This window comes from Strigops habroptila, chromosome 1, assembly GCF_004027225.2.
Source record: "Strigops habroptila isolate Jane chromosome 1, bStrHab1.2.pri, whole genome shotgun sequence".
NCBI classification, from domain to species: Eukaryota; Metazoa; Chordata; class Aves; order Psittaciformes; family Psittacidae; genus Strigops; species Strigops habroptila.
Window position 1 is genome coordinate 12,694,519 of NC_044277.2, and position 23,736 is coordinate 12,718,254.

The 23,736-nt window shown below is 43.6% G+C and overlaps 1 protein-coding gene across 1 annotated transcript; it reads left to right on the forward strand.

Moving 5' to 3' along the window:
• The first annotated feature begins 207 nt into the window (after nucleotides 1-207).
• Nucleotides 208-19,763, forward strand: HAS2 (hyaluronan synthase 2). The gene is made up of 4 exons (XM_030507180.1): nucleotides 208-910; nucleotides 9,483-10,109; nucleotides 14,542-14,643; nucleotides 16,767-19,763. The coding sequence occupies exons 2-4, from the start codon at nucleotides 9,483-9,485 to the stop codon at nucleotides 17,694-17,696; spliced, it is 1,659 nt and encodes a 552-aa protein (XP_030363040.1). The 5' UTR covers nucleotides 208-910; the 3' UTR covers nucleotides 17,697-19,763.
• Nucleotides 19,764-23,736: the final 3,973 nt, after the last annotated feature.

Below are 23,736 nucleotides of genomic sequence, written 5' to 3' on the forward strand. Positions count from 1 at the left end.
TGGGAGGGACAAGCCCCACAACCCCAACGGACCGATGCAGAGAGTGGGGGACGTTGGGGGTTCCCCCTGACTGCGGGGCATGGAGAGGAAATCAGGTGGTGGCAACATATGTGTATTGCGTTTCTCTGCAAAATTGCAACTTAGCTAATTGAACTCCTGCCGCTGAACTGGTCCTTGGCTGAGATCATTTCAATGGGCAGGGTTGGTTTCTTTTTTTTTCCTCCTTACAGGAGTTCCCTCCCCTCCTTCTTCCCATCCTCCGCCTATTAAAACAACTCAAGTCTCACTTGTTAAAAGACCCCATAACGTGGAGGAGGCAGAAAAGCAGCAGCAGCAGGAAAGAAAAAGACGTCTGGAAAATATTACCCGTTTGCTGCTGCTGCTGCTGCTGAGAAACCTCATTGAAACAGTTACTCGGTCAGCAAGGCATCACCAAAGAGACTTTATCTGATGCTGTACATCTCTCAAACTTTCAGACGCTGCCTTGCAACTTCTCCAGGCTCCTGGCTAGCCGGGATTGAAATAAGATCTTCAGCTTCGACCACGAGAAACTAACTCCTAATTTATTACTTTTAAGTTTTTTTATTATTATTATTATTTGAAAAAAAAAAATTAATAATCCCACGACTTCGAGCTAGAAACTGAAGCAGAGAAAGACAAATCCATGGTAATTGTGAAAACACGTGGAAGAAAATGAGTAGGACTGAATAGCCTTAAACGATTTTTTTTATTATTATTATTATTTTCATTTTTAATTATTTTTTATTTCTGAGCGTCTCAGTAAGTCCCTGAAAAGTGCGATTTGATTTTTTACCTCAAACTTGGAAACTGTTCAGCGGGAGCAGCGGTACGTGAGACCACACAGCTGGCTGGAGCCCCTCTATGACCAAAGGACAGAAGGACAAACAAGGTAGGTGATTTACGGTTGCGCTTCTGTCATCCCAAGAGCAGAAGACCCTCTCTTCCCATCCCCACTGTTCAAGGGGGAAAGCTGAAATACCAAAACCAAAATGCGAGTGGGGCTGGGGGAAGACCTTACCGGGTCTGCGCTACACCTAGTTCAGCAATGAATAGAACCGTCGTGAGGATGAATGAGGTTTTCAGCTTCAACCCCTTCTCCGTGTAATCCGGTTAAGATATTGCTGAGCGTTAAGATTTGGGAGGGGAAAATAAAAGGCGGCAATTCCCCACCCCAAAAAAAAAAACCAACAAAAACCCATCTAACCCCCCAACAAACCCATCTAACCCCCCAACCAAACCCAGCATTGAAATGAACTCAAGCAGCCGCTCAGCTGAGCCTGGCGGGGTGGCGATGCCCGCTCCCGGCCCCGGTTGGCTTTTCCCCGGCCTCCCCCCGTCTCTATGGCCAGGTCCGGGGGAGGGGACGTGACAGAAGCGGGGGGAAGAACGCGACAGCGGGAAGGCAGCGGTGGGAGGAGGCCCGAAGTCCCGCCTCGGCGGGGAGAAATCTACGCGGCCGAGCGGAGAGGGCGGTTCCCCGAGGGAGGGATGGGATGGAACGGGTGCGGTGCGATGCGGTGGGGTGGGAGCCGCCGGCTGCCCGCGAACTTCCACCGCCGCACGCCCGAGCCGAGCCGAGCCCCGCCCCGTCGGGCAGCCCGCGGAGCCCGGCCCGGCTGAGGGAGGGTCACAGCGGGGGCCGCGGGAGGCGAACCCTCCAACGCGCCCGGCCCCGCCGCCCCGCTCCGCTCCGCGCCGCCACCGGCGCCCGCCCTCGGCGTGACGTGGCGGCGCGGGGGATCCCCCCGGCGCCCCGCCCGCCCGCTGTGACGCGAACGGCACCGCCCCCATTGGCTGTGGCGCCGGGCCGGGGTTCCCCCGAGGAGCGGAGCCTCTGCCGCGCTCCGGACCGGCTCCCGCAGCCCCGCACCAGCGGCCCGGCCCGCTCCCGATGGAGCGCCAGCTCCCGGCAGTCGCTCGTCGGTGGCTCCGGCACGGCCGGGACCTAGCGCTTGGGAGTCTCTCCGGGCTTCGCGGCACGGCCAGACCCTTCCGCGGGGCCTGCAGTGACCGCGCGGCACAGCGCTGCTCTGCGCTAGCGTCTTGCTTCACAGCCTCCTTCCTCGTGGATCATTCTTCCGTCGGCACACATACACTCTTTGCGCTTAATACGGGTGCCTCTCCCTTGCCAGGGGCTGGAGAGGCGTGGTGGTTTAACCGCAGCAGAAAACAGGACAGCAGGGCACCTCATTGGAGGGTGATGGCAGTGGCAGGTGCTCTTCTTCCCTGAAAACCTGCTCAAAATCCAGCCCCAACCAAGGTCACAGCCACTTCGTCACCAGTCTGGAGACAAGAAGATTCAGGGGGGACCTTATCGCTCTCTACAACTACCTGAAAGGAGGTTGTAGTGAGGTGGGGGTCAGTCTCTTCTCCCAAGTAACAAGTGATAGGACAAGAGGTAACAGCCTCAAGTTGCATCAGGGGAGGTTTAGATTGGATATTAGGAGAAATTTCTTCCTAGAAAGTGTAATCAGGCATTGGAACAGGCTGCTCAGGGCAGTGGTGGAATCACTGTCTCTGGAAGTGTTCAAAAACCATGTAGATGAAGCCCTCAGAGATACGGTTTAGTGATGATCTTGGCAGTCCTGGAGTGATGGTTGGACTTGATGATCTTAAAGGTCTTTTCCAACCCAGTTGATTCTATGATTCTGTGGTGTCAGTAAAGCCAGGATTTTATTTCATGCTGGTAAATATTTCTTATCCTACATGCAAGTGCAGAAAAACCCGCGAAAAGGTTTTCCCCGTAGTAGGAAGAGCAGCCCCTCTGGACCCAGTGGAGTTTCACAAGGTAGTTCACTAGTAACAAACTCTTCATATCTATGGTGTGGGAGCAAATTTGCTTCATTTTGTTACTGTTCAAGCTTAGTGTATAAAGCAGCAAATTACTCTTCACTACTCAGTGTAGTAGGACTTGACTAAGTCAAACAAGATATGACCTGTGCTTTATAAATAAATTACAAAGTAATAAGCTATGAACACCAAATAAATATTTATGTGCTCGATTAAGGCATGGAGTAGTCAGTTTTGTGCCAAAAGCATCCATGGACTTCATAACCAGCAATCAGAAAGCATTTCTAAGTTGGATTTTTGTTTAACCACAATCCGAAATATCTGAGTATAAATATGCTTTACTTCTTGACTTATTTCTTAGCTCATTTGTCTGTTTTATTTTTTGTTGGTTTTTTCCTCTTTCTTTCAGTTAATTTAGCAACTAGTGTATCACTGTCTGCATTAGGGACAAATCCAACCAGCAGCTGCAGAATTCATTCCACATCAGTTATTCAAACCTGTAAGAGACTAAATTTGGGCAGTTTAGTGGGAAACATATACCAAGCAGACAGGAGATTCTTGATTGGCTGATCAAAGCCTGTGCATGCAGATACAGTTTGCCGTCATTGCTAACCCTGTTCTTGATTTTAAACCTAACCCCAGAGTTAATTTTAGTCTTATGTGAGCCCTTTCCAGAAGATCAATGGCATGACAAAATCTGGAAGTGATAAATAACCAAAAGCACCAGATATGGTAACTCTGCTGTGGTAAAGATGTACAGATGTAACATAACTTTTCAGTTTCCTCTCTGTAGGCTGTAAAATAGAAGAGGGAATCTGGACAGCTCTTTTATGCTTGTAACTAATGTGTACCTGGAATCATTTGTACTTCAAAGATAAATTATTTATTTTGCCATAAAATTAAGCTTAATAATGAATCTAAATATTGGCTGGAAAATGGTAACCCTCAGATAGTGTTTGCATGTACACTCAGACTGTATGTGTGCAAGGCCACATACAGTATGTGTCTGCCTGTGTGCATGCACATCCGCTCTCACACATGCACTCAAACATGCTCATGTCATTGAAGCAGCTGCTCTGTTGAAGCTAATGCTGTTATTCTCACAAGTAAGGAAGGGTTTTTAAGGCTTCTAGAAGGTGATAGCATGCAAAACAGCCCTTGGTAGCTGCATGCACTTACACCCATATGTGTCAGCTGCTACACTGCTGTCCTGCTGACTAAGAGCTGCATGTTTATTACAGACAAATCATTACTGAATACCCCTTCAGGTGAATATGGGCAAGGGAAGTAGGAAGTGGCATTCTGTGTTTTGTTGGAATTGTTTTTGAGGAAAACCAGCTACATGGAACTAGAGAACCAGTGGGTCCAATATTACACCAGAAAGAGTAACACAACACACATCAGTAGCCTAAGCCTTATCATAAAGGTTTTGTAGACCTCCAAGAACCTCTTGCATGAGCATGATCCAGATTTTACAGGTGAGGAAGCCGAGACAGAGAGAGGTGAATTCACACACCTAAGGTCATAGAATCATAGAATAGTTAGGGTTGGAAAGGACCTTAAGATCATCTAGTTCCAAGCCCCCTCCCATGGGCAGGGACACCTAGTGCTAAACCAAGTGGATAGGTGAATGGCAGCAGTAGGAACAAAATCCCAGTTGTCTGTGTCCCTGTCCACTCTTAGATGCTGCAACGTAAGAAATACAGTGGTAAACAATGACCCAGCTGACAACTTTCATAAGGGACATTAATCTCTATAATAAATCTGTCAAACGCATGCATACATTTTCGTTGTGAGTATCCCAGAAATAGCAGCTCTGCAGAAAAAGATTCTTTTTTTATGCCTCCACTACAGAACTGCAAGGTAAATTATCCACTGATTTCTCTCTTCAGCAAAATGCTTAAGTGCACACTTATCTATAATGATATACTTACATGTTTTGCTGAATCCAAAGCCTCAGCGCTAAGGTTCAGAACACCATGACTAGTAGACATTCAAGAATTCAGCTCCTGTAGAGGCATGTAAAAATGAGTCATTTTCAAAGGTTTTTAGTGCTCAGCACATTGCAACAAAGATTTGTAGACAAGTCCTACGCACAGATCTCATATAGAATCATAGAATCAACTAAGTTGGAAAAAACCTTTAAGATCATCAAGTCCAACCGTTACCCCAGCACTGCCAAGTCCACCACTAAACCATGTCACTGAGGGCCTCATCTACATGGTGTTTGAACACTTCCAGTGACAGTGACTCCACCACTGCCCTGGGCAGCCTGTCCCCTCCCAAGACCTTGCCCACCCCCACCCTACTGGTGAGGGAGGATGTTGGAGAAGCAGCCTTGATGCTGTGGGGCCCTGCTCAGCAGTAGCCAAAGCCTGGTGTGCTCTCAACACCTTCCTAGCTACTGACACCCACCACTGTGAGGGCTGCTGTGGGGAAGGTTAACTCCATCACAGCCAGAGCCAATAGAGGGACAAAATAAGCACACTTGTGACTGAACCTTTGCTGTTGTCTCCTGGACAGATACTGACTTTTGCAGTTTAAGGTTTTTTAAAAGGTCTCCAGCTGTTTGGAATTAATAAGTGCTAATTCTTTCAAACAAACTTCCAAATCATTATGTTTTATGTACAAACTTCCTGTGTCTCCCTCCTCTTGCTTTTTCATCTTCTGGGGAAAAGCTAGCCAGAAGTACTACATGGCAATATGTTTGAGTGTTGTACATGAGAGATGACTTTGGAAACAGATGATGCAGTGAGCTGCATCCCATATGTGGCAAGCAAACCTAACTTCAGTTTGACCTCCTGATTGCTTCTTTAGTCCTTATAGCAGCTGGTGCAGAATAAGTGAACAGACTGCAGATAATATTGATGTGTTCAGACACCAATGTACATAGGTTTTCTGGATATGTATTTACTCCTATTTTGTTTATTGCTGTCTTGATGTATTACTAACAAATTAAGCTTTTTTTCTCTTTGTCTCCTGACTTTGCAAAAGGATGAACTACCTCCAGGTCCTCTTACTCTCGGAAATGCCTGAAAGCTGATTAATAACCATATGGGTGGACTGTGCTATATGATTTTGGGGGAGGGGGGGTGTTACTTTACCACTGCAGAGTAGAATTTGCAGTCCTGTCTCAGGCTTCCTGTGCAGTACCTGGGGGATGTAGGCACCTCCAGAGTCTGACCCAGCCAGTGCAATCTTATTAGCACCTGGAAGGCTGATGCAAAGTAATGGACTTTCTGACTTCTTTCAGTGCTAAATAGCTTTCACTCTTAAAAAAATAAAGAAAGAACATTGTAGGAACTATCTTCATCCTCCTGCATTACAGAACTGGTTAAAAACCTGCCCAGAATGTGCAAGATCCAGGTTTGACTCCAAAGACAGTGAGGTAACCCACCAACTCACCTTCTTACCAAGTGAGGAGCTTTGTTCCCCTCCTCACTGCAATTCCTGTTCCCATGCAGCAGCAGTGTTATGTGTAAAAAGAAATGACCTGCAATTGCCTTTGTTGATCCAGGAATATGGACTGGCTGCATGTCTTCCACATGTTGAGCACCTCATCCCTAGCATAGGAGTGGTTTTTTTCCTTTTTTCAGTGCTGCAGTGCCTATTTCCCAGGACAAACTTACTGAATATTACTTTGAATATTAGCAATTACATTTTTGCTGAAGGAATATTGCTAGCACTTAGAAATAGAAATGCTTATCAATGAAGTTACTGAAAAACAATTGTGGCTTTGAAAGTTAACGTGGGTGTTTGTCCTTCACCAAGCATTTGACACATCTTGACTCACCATGGCATTATTTTGGGCTTGCACTGTTAAAACACAGTACTGTACACTGGTTCTCTGATAATACTTGGGTTTAGCTTTGAGTGACAAGTTCAGGAACTTCAGGAATAGATTTCAACTGATGTCTTATGAAGAATGTCCTTTTATATTTCACAGTGTTAGGCTAGCTTATATACTTGTAACAGCACAGTCTGGCCTGTGATGTCAAAGTGATGCAGCTATTCCCTACACTTGGTGCTAGCATTTGACTCAGCAGTTCAGTTTTGGTTCCAGACTGGTACAAGTGTCATTTCCTTTTAACTTCTTGGCTTAATTACTGGAGAAGGGTGGAGAGGTTTTGGCTTCTTTGCCATTGTTTGGGCATGTTCAAGTTGATAAAGATCAGTTCTTCTGGGCAAGCAATCAATAGCTCACGTGCTAAAGCTTGAGAATATTGAGCAACTTTTTCCAGACTTTCTCTGTCTTTCAGTCAGTTAAAAGACTATACATAAAAACCTAAATTGCACATACAAAGAGGAAAGCTTCTTTGATGAAAGCCAGGAATTTAGATCAAAACACAGTTTATTTTCCCAAGGTTGACAGTGAAATGATAGAAAAAAAATGTTGTTTTATTAAGACCAGAAATCCATTTCTTGATCTTAAAAGACTGGTTTTTTGCGAGGGAGGGAAGCTGCGCTGTAATGACAAGATCAGATAATTCGTTTCTTTCTTTTTTTTCTTTTCTTTTTGTGCAGAAACACTTCATAGGAAGAGAAAACCAATAGCAAATTAATATATAAGAAGCCTGGTACAGTATACAGTCAGTCAAATGTAAACACTCCAGATCTTAATCTAAATCCTGTGGGCTCCACCCATACAAGTGATCCATTTATTTCAGCCATATAATTCTTAATGTAAGCAGACTTTAGCCCCTGCTCACTAATAGGAATTTTCTATTTCTGGCAAGAGAAAAGAAGTAGTGGACCCCAAATGGGAAAGCAGAGTACAACTGTGCCATTAATGAAACATTTACCTTGATGTTTGTGAGCTTCTGCGTGTTTTAAGAATTAATAAACACACAGGCTATTTCACTTCAAGCTAATCTAGAGGGGATCCATTACTTAATCTGTTTTTTAAGCGAGTCTATTTTGGACACTGAGTTTTCATTCTGGGCACTATTTTAATTTTATAGTGGTGGCAAGCATAAGCTGTCTTTTATTAGGCTTCTTTATGACCCCTTGTTGTGAAAGACTTTCAGAAAGGTCGGAGCAGGGACAGTCCCTTTTGCTGGTGGGTGATTACAGCACCTGCCAGAGCCCAGCCGCAAGTATTCAAGGAAGTCTTAGAGATAGGGTCCGATTTCTTTAACAGTGTCTCCAAATATATATTTAAGAGGCTTCCTCCTGTCTTGAAATTTAAGACCCTAAATAGCCAGTGGAAAAAAGCACAGTCTTTGTAACCTCAGACTTTGTGCTCGCCTGGTTTATTTTTATTTTGTAAGTGATGCCGTGTCGACTTTTTTTCTTCCAAGTCTGTGACTTTTCAGACAGAAATATAATTGCTGACAGCTATGCTGCTGCAGCTTGGTAGTATTTTTTCAAGAGAGAGTTAAGGACATATATGATGTAAGGAAGTGCTGTTCCAGCTTCAGCTTTGGCCAACAGACGGTGAAACAAACATGATCAGCAGACAAGCAAGATGATAACAGCAAGGAAAATATGAGTAATAGTAAGAAAACACAAATATTAAGTTCATTACTCTCAGAGAACCTAATTCAGCAAAATATTCAAGCACGAGTTTCAGATTCATTGACTTGCAATGCGTTTGCTGGGTTAGCTTTAAACAGACATTATCTGTTTATGCCCTTAATGTCAAATGCAAGAACTGACATAAAACATTGTCGTTAACTTTTCTGTAATTGTAAGAAAGCTGTTACATAAAATGGTTAATGTGATTGCCAACAAAAAGCAGTTAGGTAGCAATATAGTCTGCCTGTCTGCCTGCCTACATTGTTTGCCTCAAGAATACCAGCGCACCCTCCTTGCCAGCCAGCTCCTCCATAGCCCAGGGCTTAGGTTAGAAGATTTCACAACTAGGTAACCTAAATATACAGAAGTGGTCAGAATCAACTGATGTTCTAATGAATTTCTGAGTCCAGGATGGAGTCTTGGCTCTGTTGAATTAATGCGTAGTTTTGCCACAGACTTAATCTCAGTCAAGCTTTAGCCTTATACACATATGCTCACACGTGCATATATCTATGTACACAAATGTATGAATAACACATTTTTGCAACGGTATTGAGAAGACCTTTTAAAGCAGATGTCTGATTATATAAATATAAATTATAAATATAGTCAGACATCTGTTTAAAAATTATAAATACATTCAGACATCTGTCTTAAGAATGTCTTTCCAATATTTTTGCAAACATAACTAAGCAACAGAAGCGATTCGGGGGGGATGCAGTCATGACATGGATGGGGGATGAGGAGGGGCTGCCTAGACATTCAGCTGTTCTGCTTGCCCATGACCATATGAAGTGAGTGGTGGCCCAAAAGCCCCTTCTGCAACCCCCCAGGGTAGTATGACAGAGCATCTCATTCAGCAAGCCCAGGCTGCCAAAATAAGATCCTGACACAGACAGCACCTTCTGTGAGGACATTACAAATAGTAGAAAACATCCCTGGTACATTAAGTGTGTTTGGATCTTACTTTACACAGAAGAAGTGCTGCAAAGAGTTGTTAAGTTTAACAAGGTGATGAAGTAAGTATGTGACACAGCCAGAAGCACAGGGTGTATGTGTTGATGCTGAGCTCTATGTTGTAGTCACGTGCACGCCTTATGAGGTCTTTATCAGCAAGTGGTGGCTCTGCTAACAGTTTCCATACTTCTTTGCAGATGTATTGTGAGAGGTTTATATGTATCCTGAGAATACTTGGAACCACACTCTTTGGGGTGTCCCTCCTGCTGGGAATCACCGCTGCTTACATTGTGGGCTACCAGTTCATCCAAACAGACAACTACTACTTCTCCTTTGGACTCTATGGTGCTATCCTGGCATCACATCTCATCATCCAAAGCCTGTTTGCCTTCCTAGAGCACAGGAAAATGAAGCGGTCACTAGAGACTCCAATCAAGCTGAACAAAACAGTTGCCCTTTGTATTGCTGCCTATCAAGAGGATCCTGACTACTTAAGAAAATGTTTACTTTCTGTGAAAAGATTGACCTACCCTGGAATTAAAGTTGTTATGGTCATTGATGGGAACTCAGAAGACGACGTTTACATGATGGACATTTTTACTGAAATCATGGGTAGGGACAAATCTGCCACTTATATCTGGAGTAATAACTTTCACGACAAAGGTCCGGGTGAGACGGAGGAGTCTCACAGAGAGAGCATGCAACATGTATCTCAGCTGGTCCTGTCCAACAAAAGTGTTTGCATCATGCAGAAATGGGGTGGAAAAAGAGAAGTAATGTACACAGCATTCAAAGCACTGGGGAGAAGCGTGGATTATGTACAGGTAGGTATTAGAGCACCAGGTCAGTGCCAATTCAAACACACTTTGAAAGAAAGCAGCTTTTGTATATTTTGTGCAGCATGTTAGAGGCCATCCTAGTCCCTGATGAACACAGTGCTCCTTTCAGTCTGTTTGGAAACAGCTTGACCGTTAAAAGCATATTTTGCTACCTTTTAAAATGGTCAATCTATCTGTGAATACATTAAATCTGTGCACCAGCTACTGCAGAAATCTGAAATCCTTCCCCAGACCTCAGTACTGCCCCTCATCCACATGGTTTTGCTTTAGACAAAGCCAGTGGCCTCCTGAAGACCCCATCTCTGCTTCTGTAGGTCAAGATCTCGGGTAAGGTTTTATTTTGAAAGGTTGCTAGCGGCCCCATATGCAAGCAGACAGACAGGTATTTTGGTGGCGCTAGGGAATATCTTGGAGTTTGTAAAAAAGATGCAGATATTTTACAGGCTTCGAAGGCCATGCAGAGTATGCAGTAAAAAGGTCAATGTGCAGCATTGAAAGGAAGATTTCTTCAGCTAAAGCCTGAAGGAGCTTTTGCTTCATCACTTACAGCTGCATTACCTCACTCACCACGACTTGGCCTTTAAAGCCCTTATGACACTATTCACTTAAAAATGAATTAGGCTGGGTCCTCTCTCTCTGTTTCCAAAGCAGCAGAGACACATTTCTTTCCAGCTGCCTCGGATCCCATGAAAGATTTTCTATGTTTTTGCCTTACACATGGAAGCACTCCTCACTCTTGCAAACAGCCCTGCTGACTGTGGGAAGGGGAGGAGGCCTTGTGTGGAGGAAAGTGGGTAGGATCGGGGCCTCTGAGTGGACACTGAGGATCCCTCCTAATTGATCGAGGCTAGCACGCCTCACTGAATATGAGATGATCTTCCTAATTAACCACCCTCAGCCCTTCCCACCTTCTCCCAACCTCAGAGCATCCAGTGGTCTCCTCTTCAGCTGCCCATGAAATGCTCTGTACTGGCTCAGGGCAGCTGCATGGCTGAGCCACATGTGTTTCTGTGGTCCAGAAACACAACATCCGTATGCACAGTGTCCACGTAGAGGCTTCCAGTAGCTGGGCTGAGAGCAGCGAGTCCTTCACACACAGTAGGGGCAGAAACTGAAGAGTGCCAGGAACTACTCTTTTATTGGAGCTGGGAGTGTAAAGCAAAGATTTAAAACCCATCCCTACCCCCTGACACTTCCAAAATTGAAACTGATTTATTCTCTGGAAACAATGAGTTTAAGCTCTCCATTGTCTGCATTTTGGTTCTGTGCTGTGAGGCACTGTGGTGGGATAAAAATGCTATTTTTCTTTATTAGCATGGTTTTATAATCACTTCACACAGAAGTATCAGATTGCAGAGAGAGAAGGCAGAGAGGAAATAAATAGGTTCATTGCAAGTTTCCTCCCTCAGTCCAGCTCCTGCATTTGTTCAGGGAACCTGGAAAAAGTGTTTCTATTTCAACAGTCATAGCATAAACTGAGAAAATGGAAGAGATATTTCTGGTCTTTCAGTCAGTTAACACCCCTGACCTGGCTCAGATGTCCTAATGAATGTGTCAGGGACTGTAATGCTGCTGTCCCGAAAGCTGCAGTAACAATTGAAGCCACAGACATCTGCATCACATCTACAGACACACCTATATTAGAAATGCGGCACCTTGGTGGCCTTGGCTTCTACACAGTCATGATGTAATGCAGCTAAAATGTAACTCTGTTTTATAAATGAATGAAGGTTGAGATATTTCAAATGGTTCTTTGGGGGTACCCAGGGTAAATTACTCTAAAGAGGCCAGATGTTTTAAGGGCTGATCAATCTTGATGATCAGGTACTTAGAAAAGTGGACCAGTCACCAATCTTTCCCACCCCTGAAACTGTGGGCCTTATGGTTCTTATAAGACACCTTGGAGTTATGGGCAGGCAATCATAAGCAGTCAGACCAATGCAGATAAAGAGCTGTTGCTCATTAGTGGTGTCTCATTAGAATACCTGAAACTGCTGTGAAGGCTTATTTCCATCCTGGAGGAGGTTAGGAGGGTGCAAGCATGCATACGAGTTAAACTGGTAGGTATCACCTATGCAGAGCTGGTCGGAGCAGCCAGGCTCCAATTCATTTTTGCTTGATGGAGGTACCTGTGTGGGCAGTCCAGCGCAGCCTGAACTTCTCAGAGCAGCTTGGATAAACCGCCACTGGTTATAATGAGAATCTGGACTCATTATAACCCTTTCATGCAACTCTGTGACCCAAGGCAGTAATTTCTAGGTCACAGCCTTTATGTGGAAAGATGGCAAATTGCCTCTTGGGCTGTGCTGGGCTACCCCTGGCTGGGCAGTCCTTGCGGTGTTTTGTTTGGGTTCCTAAGTGTCTCTCTTTCTCTGGGTTTGTCCTCTTTTCACCTGCAAAAGCCTCATCCTGATGGAAAATAATGGTTTTTAGGTTTGTCCCCAAACCCCAGACATGTCCACATGTGTTACCAGGACGCTTGCTGATAATTTGTAAATAAATCCAGTGTTTCTAGGATTCTTCATCTCTATTAGTGATGTTGCTCATGGGCAGGTATTTCTGCTATAGATAAATGAATCTGATGGGGGGGGCAGCTCAACTGCTCCAGGTGACAGGCACTGGAGGGAAAGCAGAGGCGCTGGGGAGGGAGCTGATCCCAGCCCATCAGTCATGGTCACAAGAAATGAGTGAGTATCTCTGCCTAAGCTCTTGGGTACTCACCAAACTACAGATTCCCTGTGGAAAATACTCAGTGACAGCTTTGTCCAGGAAGCTCCAGATAAACATATGGGCATCCTTTCCCCTCTTCAGCAATTATTTTGCTCCCTTTTTATCACTGAGTGCTGCCAATGATGATAGCTAGAGGCACACCTTGGTTACCAAAGTACTCCTTGGGATTAATCCTTTGAGGAGAGGAGCTGGATGTATCAAGTTAGCGGGAGCTGGAAACGCTTGTGGCTTTTCTCCTGGAGGAAATATGAGAGCTTTCATCACCTTTCTCCTCTTGGCCCCCCCAGGCGAGCATGGAGGGGAGCATGCTGGCAGACACTCAGCTGCATCCCAAACAATGCAGCCTGACTATCCCCAGCTTGAGTCTAGTCTGTAGTAGAGCCCCCCAAACGATCTCCTCCCTTTTCATAGACCAGACATGAAGGTTTCTGGTCCCCTGGAGTGAGAAGGCTTAGGCTGAATTGAAAGATTGGATGAAAGGACACCAAAATTAGGATACCCGATGTGAAGCCAAAACAGAATTTGACTTTGTATGTTGTTCATGCAGAACTATCGGCTTTTTCCCCTACCATCCCCATCTGAAATCACAGGAATGCACCATGGGGATAAACTGGGAGCAGTATGAGAGTTTGTAGGGCAGGATTCAGCCAGCCAGGGGGGTGTTTCTGGGACAGCCTCTTCTGCTCCAGTTTCTGGGTATCTGCAAAATGAGTTCACACACAGTGGGGACACCGCTTGCAGCGGCAGTGACAAGGAGATACCCACTTGTTTGAAACAGGCTGCAGCCTGTGTCACTCTCCTCCGAGCAAACGAAAGCAATACCAGCTGCCTCACAGGCCGGCCAGCCTGTCTGAGCCCTCCTCCTACTCTCCGGGGGAAAGCCAGTTCCTAGTGTACACAGCGTTTAGTTGACTAGGAGTGTTTGTGTGGCTGAAATGCCTTGTGTGTGTCATCTATTTCTGGTTTTGTGGAGCACTGCACTTCAGGACTTGCTCCTTCTGGCCTTACATATTTTTTTTTTAGAAGAATGCCAGGGGAAAATAGCAAATAATTTCTATATATCAAATGTCAAATCCCTGCACTACTAATAACACACCATGCATCTAAAGTTAAAAATGAGTTTGTTCTGGAATCCAAAATACGTATCTTACATAAATTGCTAAAGCCGTCTGAGAGTGAAAGAACTATCAGGTTTCTTCTCAGACTCCGAGTTGACTTTTTTATAACAAGTGGCTGGAATTTAACTCCTTGCTCTTTCACTGATATGGCAGTGGGAAACATTTGACCAGGGAGCTCCAACCATACAGCCGATGCAGGGAAACCTTATATCAGGGCTCAGCAGGATTCTGCCATACACCCACAAACATTGTCTTGCTCTGCAGTGCTCCATCTCTGACAGCATATCTTATTAGAAACTAGCTCAGTGTGCCAGTGAAACAAATAGAGCTGATACAGAAGAGAGGGTTGTTTGCATGCACAGCCCTAACAAGTACTCTGTTTTGTTCAGCACCACTCCTTGCTGCCTGATACAAATGGTTTTTAATAGAAGTATCAATGCAGACTTCAAAGAGATATTTAATTACATTAAGAAGAATATGCACTTAGAGTCATTGCAGTCACTTGCATGATCTTTATTTTCTCCTCTAATGTGCTCCTTAACCCATTTTTGTTCTTGTTTTATTTGTAGGTCTGTGATTCAGATACAATGCTTGATCCAGCTTCATCAGTGGAGATGGTAAAGGTTTTAGAAGAAGATCCAATGGTTGGAGGAGTTGGAGGTGATGTGCAGGTGAGTACGACAATTTTAAGATTAACAGAGGGATTTCAGCAAGTATTTGCACTGCAACAGATTTCCCTGCCTGGAGCAGCATTGAATATACTGTGATACCATTATAGAGGCTTTTTTGATACCTTAATCTTTCTGTCTGTTGAATGGAAACTCTTATTCTCGGATGTGAGCACTGAATGGTTTTAGCACCCATAGAAAGCAAACAAATATTATTCTGCTCTGTATATGTGAAACGTGGGGTACTGGCATTGTCAGGACTATTGTGGCATCTTTGAGTCTCTGGGTATAACTGTTTGCTCAGGATACCAAAGAAAATCTATAAGGGAGCAGGGAATTGAGAACAGGACTCCCAAAGCCAAGTTCAGCACCCCAAGCACTTCAGTTATGTTACGAATAGAAGCCAAGATTGGTAGGAATAAAAGCCTTTTTGAAACGCAGTGCACTATGCAATCTCTGTATTGTTGGGTTTCCTCTGCATCTCTGTCAGGCAGGACAATGGAAACCCCCAAGTCAGCCCAGCTCCACTTCTGTTAGGATTTCCAGAATTGCTGAGTTTGACTGATAACAGCAGCAAAAGGCTGTTCATTCCTTTAGAAACAATTGCTTCTGCTGCAATTTACAAAGAAAAATGCATATGGATATTTCACTTGGCCCTAGGACCAGTCCCCCGTACTCAGTTGGGCTTTTATGTGAGACGGAGGAGAAATGCCATCTATATGGGCAAGCACTTGCTAATGAATGCCCCAGTACTCAGAAGTATTTCAGGCATGTGGCTCTTAACTCCAGAAATTAGGATTCCCACAGAAGCCTGAATATCTTTGCAGCTCTGGACTGACGACGGACCAGGCATCACACTCCCCCTGCTCATGTGAGATGCCAGGCACGTGTGAGTACAACTGGAGGGAGACAGTACAGGTTCAGCTATAACAGTGAAGGTTCATAAGCATCTGCAGAGAGAGGTGGGAAGGATGTGTGTCTTCTGGGAGGAAAGGTGGCAGAATGAAGGCTTTAGGTTTTTTTTCCCCCCCAAATTCACTTAGCAGCATACACCAGATACATTTGAGCCTAGCCGTGAGCCCTGCTGCTTCTAAACTGTTCCAGAATTAAAATGAAACAAAGACGAGATTAGCTCTTGGCCTTCAAACCTGACAGAAATTAGGACCATCAGAGCAAAAGACTGTTTGTTTTCCTGGTTGCAGGGAAATGTATTCTAGTTCTAGAAGGCCACAAATTCCTTTGTAAATCCCCAAACTGAGAAGATATGGGTGCAGAGCTGGCACAGCCACCTGCTACACACTTCCTTGCCACATTGCCCAGCACAAGGTGTGTGCTGAGAACCTGGATATGAAGACATGGTCTTGGGCATCTGCATGCGCCCATACTTCCACTGAGTGTTCAGACTCCTGGGCTATGCCGGTGCTGTGTTTTAAGTGCAGGCCTGAGCTTCAGACGAGCTTTGGGGCATACAGAAGAGAAAGACCTTTATGCAGGCCAAAGCAAGACTCTAATGGAGTATCACAGTCTGTTGTGGAGCAATGTAGCAGGACTGGTACTGCAGAGACAAAGCAGAACAGGTTGTTCCTCAGACGGACTAATGTTAGATATGGGGACATAGCCCAGTGTTGAACCTCTAAGGCCAGCCTTATGATACCAAAAATGTAGGCAAAAAACCATGTGCTGAACCTTTCTCATGCTCCAGCATAGCTTTAGAGGGCTGGAAGAAGTTCTGTGAGTTCTAAAGATGTGTGCAGGGGGCAGAGAAGCAGGAGGCCATGTCTGGGACTCCACCATCTCCTCTCAGGAGAGGCTGAGTCCAGCAGGTCCTAAACTGGGGGTGAAGGGAAGAATGACCCAGAAAATAAACTTCTTGGTGGAGAATAAGAAGGGTTGCAAGGAAAAAGAGAGCATTTTGGTGGAACAGACTTCTGAAGGCTTCATATTGCCCTTCCAGTCAATGTCCTGGACCCTATAGAACTCCTGTGTCAATGAGTGGATACAGGAGAGAGGTTCCTCCTATGTTTTGGCTAATGGTGCTCTAGTCTCTGCAAATTCCATATTGATCCAATGTATACATTTTCTGTCTCAAGAGCTCATCTAAAATGAAAACTTTTTTTATTTTGCAGATTTTGAACAAATATGATTCCTGGATCTCTTTTCTGAGCAGCGTGAGATACTGGATGGCATTTAACATAGAAAGAGCCTGTCAGTCCTATTTTGGCTGTGTACAGTGCATCAGTGGACCTCTGGGGATGTACAGAAACTCTTTACTCCATGAATTTGTGGAAGATTGGTACAATCAAGAATTTATGGGCTCCCAGTGCAGCTTTGGAGATGACAGACATCTAACTAACAGAGTGCTAAGTCTGGGCTATGCAACAAAATACACAGCTAGATCCAAGTGCCTTACTGAAACACCGATAGAGTATCTCAGGTGGCTGAATCAGCAGACCCGCTGGAGTAAATCGTACTTTAGAGAGTGGCTTTATAATGCAATGTGGTTCCACAAGCACCATTTGTGGATGACCTATGAAGCTGTAATCACTGGATTCTTTCCTTTCTTCCTTATCGCCACAGTCATTCAGCTCTTCTACAGGGGAAAAATCTGGAACATCCTCCTCTTCTTGTTGACAGTTCAGTTAGTGGGCCTGATAAAGTCTTCATTTGCCAGCTTCCTTAGGGGCAACATTGTCATGGTTTTCATGTCACTCTACTCAGTGTTGTACATGTCAAGTTTACTGCCAGCAAAGATGTTTGCAATTGCCACGATAAACAAAGCAGGGTGGGGCACGTCAGGAAGAAAAACCATTGTAGTTAATTTTATAGGACTCATTCCAGTCTCCATTTGGTTTACAATCCTCCTAGGTGGCGTGATTTTCACTATCTACAAGGAATCAAAAAAGCCATTTTCCGAGTCAAAACAGACAGTTCTCATCATTGGCACAATACTTTATGCATGTTACTGGGTTATGCTTTTGACTTTGTACTTGGTTCTTATCACCAAATGTGGCAGGCGGAAGAAAGAGCAACACTATGACATGGTGCTAGACGTATGATGTTTCCGTGTGAAGTTACCCAGAGAGTTGTAAAGCAACCCAACGACCTTGTAGTATCTGTGGCATCAGACGAATGTTGCCAAGGGAAATGGATCATTGCTGCTGGGAATAGGACATTTATATTCCTCTGGGTTCATTTTCATCCTGCCAAAGCAAGAAAAAAACAAACAATAAAACATGATTACTTTTTTCCAAGGGCAGGGGGTGGGGGAGGGAAGACACAAACCACACAGTTTCATCCTGTTCACAAGAAAAGGGGAGAACTTCTATGTTTATGCACTTTTTTATTGTGCATATGCCTGACAGTGTTATGTTCTATATACCTCACTGGTCATGCTTATGTGTGTGGACAGGAAGGAAAGGAGTTTGGAGAATCGCGAAAAGGATCTTACAACCCCTTGCAACCTAATTTATGAACTTCTCTTTTTTTATAGTTCTGTTTATAGGAAGGGTCTTTTGTGTTAGGCTGCCAAATGTAATGCCAAAGGTAAATTTTAAGAGGCCATTGGCTGAGCTGTATTTTTATATTATTGTATTATTTGTGTGTGTGTATTTTTAAGCCAACTCTTTTTTTTAAATCACATATTTTATATTTTACTATCTGCCAAAAAAAGCTGCCTCCCCCAACATTTTGTTCTTTAGCCTTTTTAAATACATTTGGGAAAAAAAAAAATCATACTTTCTCCCCAAAAATTTGTGCTGAATTGTTCACAACAGAAAGAATAAAAAGTCTCTCTGAATTTTTGCAACTGATGAATGGTTATTTCTGTGAAAAAGCATTTAAATGTGCTCTTTGAAGACATTTATTAGGAAAGGCCCAACATTGTCAGTTTTTGAATACAAGCATATTTGTGCATAAAAAAAAGGCCAAAGGGGTAGTAGATATGTGCAATTTGGGGCTTTGGTTTGGATAACATTGTAAAAGGGAAATTTGCTTTTCTGCTGAGAGCGTGATATCCCTGGCATGCACAATAACCATAAGGCAAGGCAGGCCTCCATGCCACTGGAAAAGACATTGCTACTGGAAAGCTCCCACTGATTTTATATGGACCTGAGGAGTCAAAATTTCTCATCTAGAGAAACACTGGACACCCAAAACTACTATTGACTTCACTGATGGTCATAATTCATAATCTGCTAGTACCATACAGATAGTTCATATTTTTTAGTTTAAAAAAAAATTCATGGAAGGAAAACTTACCAATACTTTCAAACTATGGGTGTCTTACTATAAAACTTCTGCAGTGCCCTTCACAAATGTTTACAGAAAATCTGAACATCAGCTTCTCTGAGATCCAGTGTAATACAGACCGCAGTACTGAGCCCAATAATTTGTGTTTGACTAGAGCGTATCTACCAGAAAAGAAGCCAATTTTTTATCAGAAAACACCAAGCCTTAGCAAATCCATCACTTCCTTGGTGCCTAATAATCAGTCCTGGACATTTATTTTGGACCATGGTTTTGAAAAATACTATTCAGGACTAAATTCTGCAGTCCTTCACCAGCCAAAGGAATGTGGCATTCAGCCCTAATATACTTTATAAAGAGCAACAGAAATCCAGCTGCACACAGATACATGCCCTTTTTAGATTCTGGTATTAAAAGCACTGTGGTAAAGCAGAAATCAGCATATGATGCTTAAAGAACTTAGAAGCATTTTCAGCTTCTCTTCTTTTTATGCAGACATGAATAGATTCTGCTGTAGAATGAACTGCACACACACTCTACCTTATTTGTCTGATTATCTTGAGGTACATGATTGCTTGAAAGTCATACTAATATTATGTTAATGATTGGAGAGTTGATTCATGTTGATTACAAAATAGAACAGTATTAAAAAATGCAAAAGAAACAGTAAAAATAATAAAAAAACTTGACTATGCCTTTTAACTATTTATGATGTAAGTTAAAGCTTGGGTTAACATTCAAATGTCAAATAAATCCTCTCATTCTATAAAAAGATTGAATTAATTGCCTGTATTTATTCTAGCAATTATTCAATGTACTTCCAATATAGGTTGTATAGTATAATTGTTACTTTCATAAATAAAATATTTTTGATAAGATTATGACTAATTCATGATATTTCTGATCAGCACTTCTGCTTTGAAGCCATCAATCTGCATGGTTTAAAGGCTGTTGTTATCATGTCACCAGCCTGATTTCCAAGTGGAATTAGCTATCACATAGCAGAGCACCTAGGGAGCGCATGCCTGGAGGAAGCAGGGACTGGTCCCTGCTCTGAGAGACAGCACAGTATGTGGGTAGTGCTCAGAGTCTCTGCCTGCCCCTGCCAGCAGCTGCTAGGTGAATTCGGTCAAAACACTTCCCTCCCTTTTTCCTCAGCTTTCTCATTTGTAAAACAGGAATAGCAAGCCAACCTCTTTTTGGGAAGCACTTTGAAGTTTATGGCCAAAGTACTTTACATAAGAGCTGATGTTTTCCAGCCCTCCTGTCCACTGGAAGTTGCTTCCCTCCATAGCTGTGGAAGCAAAGGAAAACATATACGTGGCCTTCTACTGCTCCTTGTTACTGCTATTTTTCAATCCCACTTTTCCCTGGCACAGCTGAAGTGCATGCTGTATTTTCTATCACTGAGGGTTATGGGAAGCAGCCACTGGCAGCGGGACAGAGAGAGCAGGGGGCAAAGAGACATCTCATAGATCTCTCAGACAATTTACTTAGGAGACAATTACTTAGGAGACAGCTTCTTAGCACTCATTACCCTATGTCTGGATGTTCTGTCCAGTTTTGTGTTCCCCAGTACAAGTAATTGATAAACGGAGGCAAGTTCAGTGCAGGGTCAGCATAATTGGTTTTGGGCTGTAGCAGAGGAGCTGAGCACTGTGCTGATTAGGCTGGAGAAGGGATGGCTTTGGTGGCAGGACACCTAAGGGCACCTCCAGTACTTATAGGGAGATCATCAAGAAGATGGAGCCAGGCTCCTCACAGTGCTGCTACTGGGAAGATGAAAGTATCCAAGTTTAAGTTGAAAGGGGAGAGATTCAGCCTGGATATAAATAGGGGCTTCTTCCCAGTAAGGACAGTCAGGCAGGTTGCCTGGAGAGATAGCGCAGCCTCCATCCTGGGACAGTTTGAAAGCTAGACTAGATAAAGCCCTGAGATGCCTGGTCTGACCTCAGAGCTGCCCCTGCTTTAGCAGGAGATTGGGCGAGAGATCTCCGTGGCCCCTTCCAGCATGAATTCTCCTGTCATCCTTTCTGAAGCAGGTGCTGACAGTCTGCTTCCTAATGACAGCTCCCACCCACACGGAAGCTCATTCCCATCACTGTCCCCCACACATCCGTCCTGACCCCAGGCACAAATCTCATCAGCTGAGTACCCAAAAAATCAGAGCCCTTCCTGTGACTCTGTGTCACTTTCCTCGCCATGTTTACAGCTGTGTTAAAAGGGTTTTGGTGGAAAACAAGGCTGTAAAACAGTTCTTAATGGAAGTGTTCTTAGACAAAGTAATTTTTTCAATAACACTTCCTGTTTTTCATTAATAGCAAATATAATTGTGAGAGCTTTCTCAAAAGAAGAAAACATGTTAAAAGAAAAATTCATGCTTTGTTTTGAACTTATTTTAAAACAGCTATTTCTCAGTAACATCTGATAGACAGATGGTGCTGAACTCTGTAAGAAACTCCCACAAACTAGAAATTCTGCATAAAATTTAAAAAACCAGTCTTTAAAAACAATGCAATGAATTGACAATATCTCGGGTTATAACCCATTTCCAGAGTAGAGTCATTTGGGTTCGAAAGCATCTGTCTCCAGAGACCAGGTGTGAAGCAAAACTTGTGGGAATCAGAGGTGCAGCAGGGAGGAAGGAGCCCTCCTGTTCTGTCTGCTGACAAGCTTCAGTTTGGCCAAGAATCAGGTTTCTTTCAATGGGAAATGCATGAATATTTAGCAGAACTTTCCTAAGAGGTGGAAAAAATCCTGTCAGACACATGCTGCCAAAAATGTCCCGATGCATAAGATTTTGTGAATCTGTCTGTTAAAAAATTTGATCTGAATTTCATTTTTAGCAAAAGATAAAATAATAAAGAGGAGACAAAATATAGTGAAAGCTGATGATGAGGTTTAGTATTACCGAGGCTTTTTTAGAAATCCCACCTTTCTCCATAGTTAACACAATTAACTTAAATACAGTACAGTTTTTTTCCCAACTTTCACTTGGCCTATGTTTGCTGCTTCAGTTTCATACTGGATGGATGGATGGATGGATGGATGGATGGATGGATGGATGGATGGATGGATGGATGAAAGGATGCCCCAAATTGTTGCTGCTTCTTCCAGCTGTGGCATTTTATATAATAAAGTATTCTGTCTCTCCCAGAGAAATCCAATTTGAATTTTCTTCTATAATAACCCTAAAAATTCTATAAGTTACCATGACTGCATAGAGGAAAATGGCCTTGTAGTTACATTTACACTAAATAAATGAGAAACTTGGGCAATCTGTCTGACCTTTGGTACATGATAATAGTCTATACTGGTCAAGTGTAAGCATGGTCCATGGCATATTTTTGCCATAGGGCAGATAGTGCTGCCCCAAATAATGTTGGACACAGGTAGGAAAGATGCATGGAGTGGGAACCAGCCTGGTCTAGGAAATCATAGTGCTTAGTTGTGATCAGCTGGTCTCAAGAATGGAGAACGATCCCTGTTTTTTGCTTTTGCTGTTGTTTTCTTTAACTAGATTAAGTATAAACTATCAAAACCCCACTGAGGAGGACATTGAGATCAGCTCACTCCTGACTGAACATCATGCATGTGGGATCTTACTCTCAAGAGATCAATAAATGTCATTAGCTCTGCAGCTCTTGAAAACACCTTTTTAATTATTTTTTTCCATGTTTTTGAATTCCTTTGGCCATGCCCAGGAAGCAAGAAGCAACACCACCCAGGAATCAAAAACTACTGTCAAAGCTCTCAGGGTCTAGGACCCATTGCATTAATAGTTCCATTGCTTCTTTTACAGCATCCCTCCTGGGCTGCTTTTCTCCTGGTAGCAATCCACTTTGGTTTGCTCCAGATTTGACACACCCTGTAGAAATGAAATGGTTATGACGGAACCTTTTTTGGCTGCTTCTCACAAGGTTCAGTGAGAACAGAAAGCATGAAGAGCTTGTCTGTGATCAGTGCTGCTTTATACTACCCAAGAGAGTGATGTCTGGAATTTAAAATTATCAGTCACATTATTAGAGATAGAGAACCCCACACAAAAAGCATGTGAGAGAGTGACAGATAGCAAGTGAATCACAGGAAATTAAATCTTACAAGTTCCTCTTCCCATATAATTATTTATTTTACAGTTTACAGGAGGAAAATCATCAATTTTGAGCCTACAGTACTTTGGGGACACATAAAACACTTAGCCATGAAGAAATGAGTGAAATGTGACCAAAAATAGATTAAATGGGCAGACTGTTATAAGTTGATTATAAGATTGTGGCCTGTGCCTGCTCCTGAAAAGTGCTCTTAAGTTTTCCATACTGATTCTTTTTAATGAATGTAGCTAATCGACTGAACCCCTCCAGTGGCTTGATGCTGCAGATCACCAGTGATTTCATAGGATCATAGAATCATATACTTGTTTGGGTTGGACAGGACCTTAAAGATAATCTGGTTCCAACCCCCCTGCCATAGGCAGGGACATCTTCCACTAGATCGAGTTCTTCAAAGGCCCATCCAGCCTGGCCTTGAACTCTGCCAGGGATGGAGCATTCACAACTTCTCTGGGCAACCTGTGCCAGGGACTCACCACCCTCACAGTAATGAACTTCTTTCTAGTATCTAATTTAAATCTCCCCTCTTTCAGTTTAAAGCCATTCCCCCTTGTCCCATCACTACATGCCCTTGTAAAAAGTCCCTCTCCAGCATTCTCATAGGCCCCTTTAGGTACTGGAAGCTGCTGTAAGATCCCCCCGGAGCCTTCTTCAGATTGAACAACCCCAACTCTCTCAGCCTGTCTTCATAGGACAGGTACTCCAGCTCTCTGATTTCTGTCTGCCCTCACTCTTCATTGCC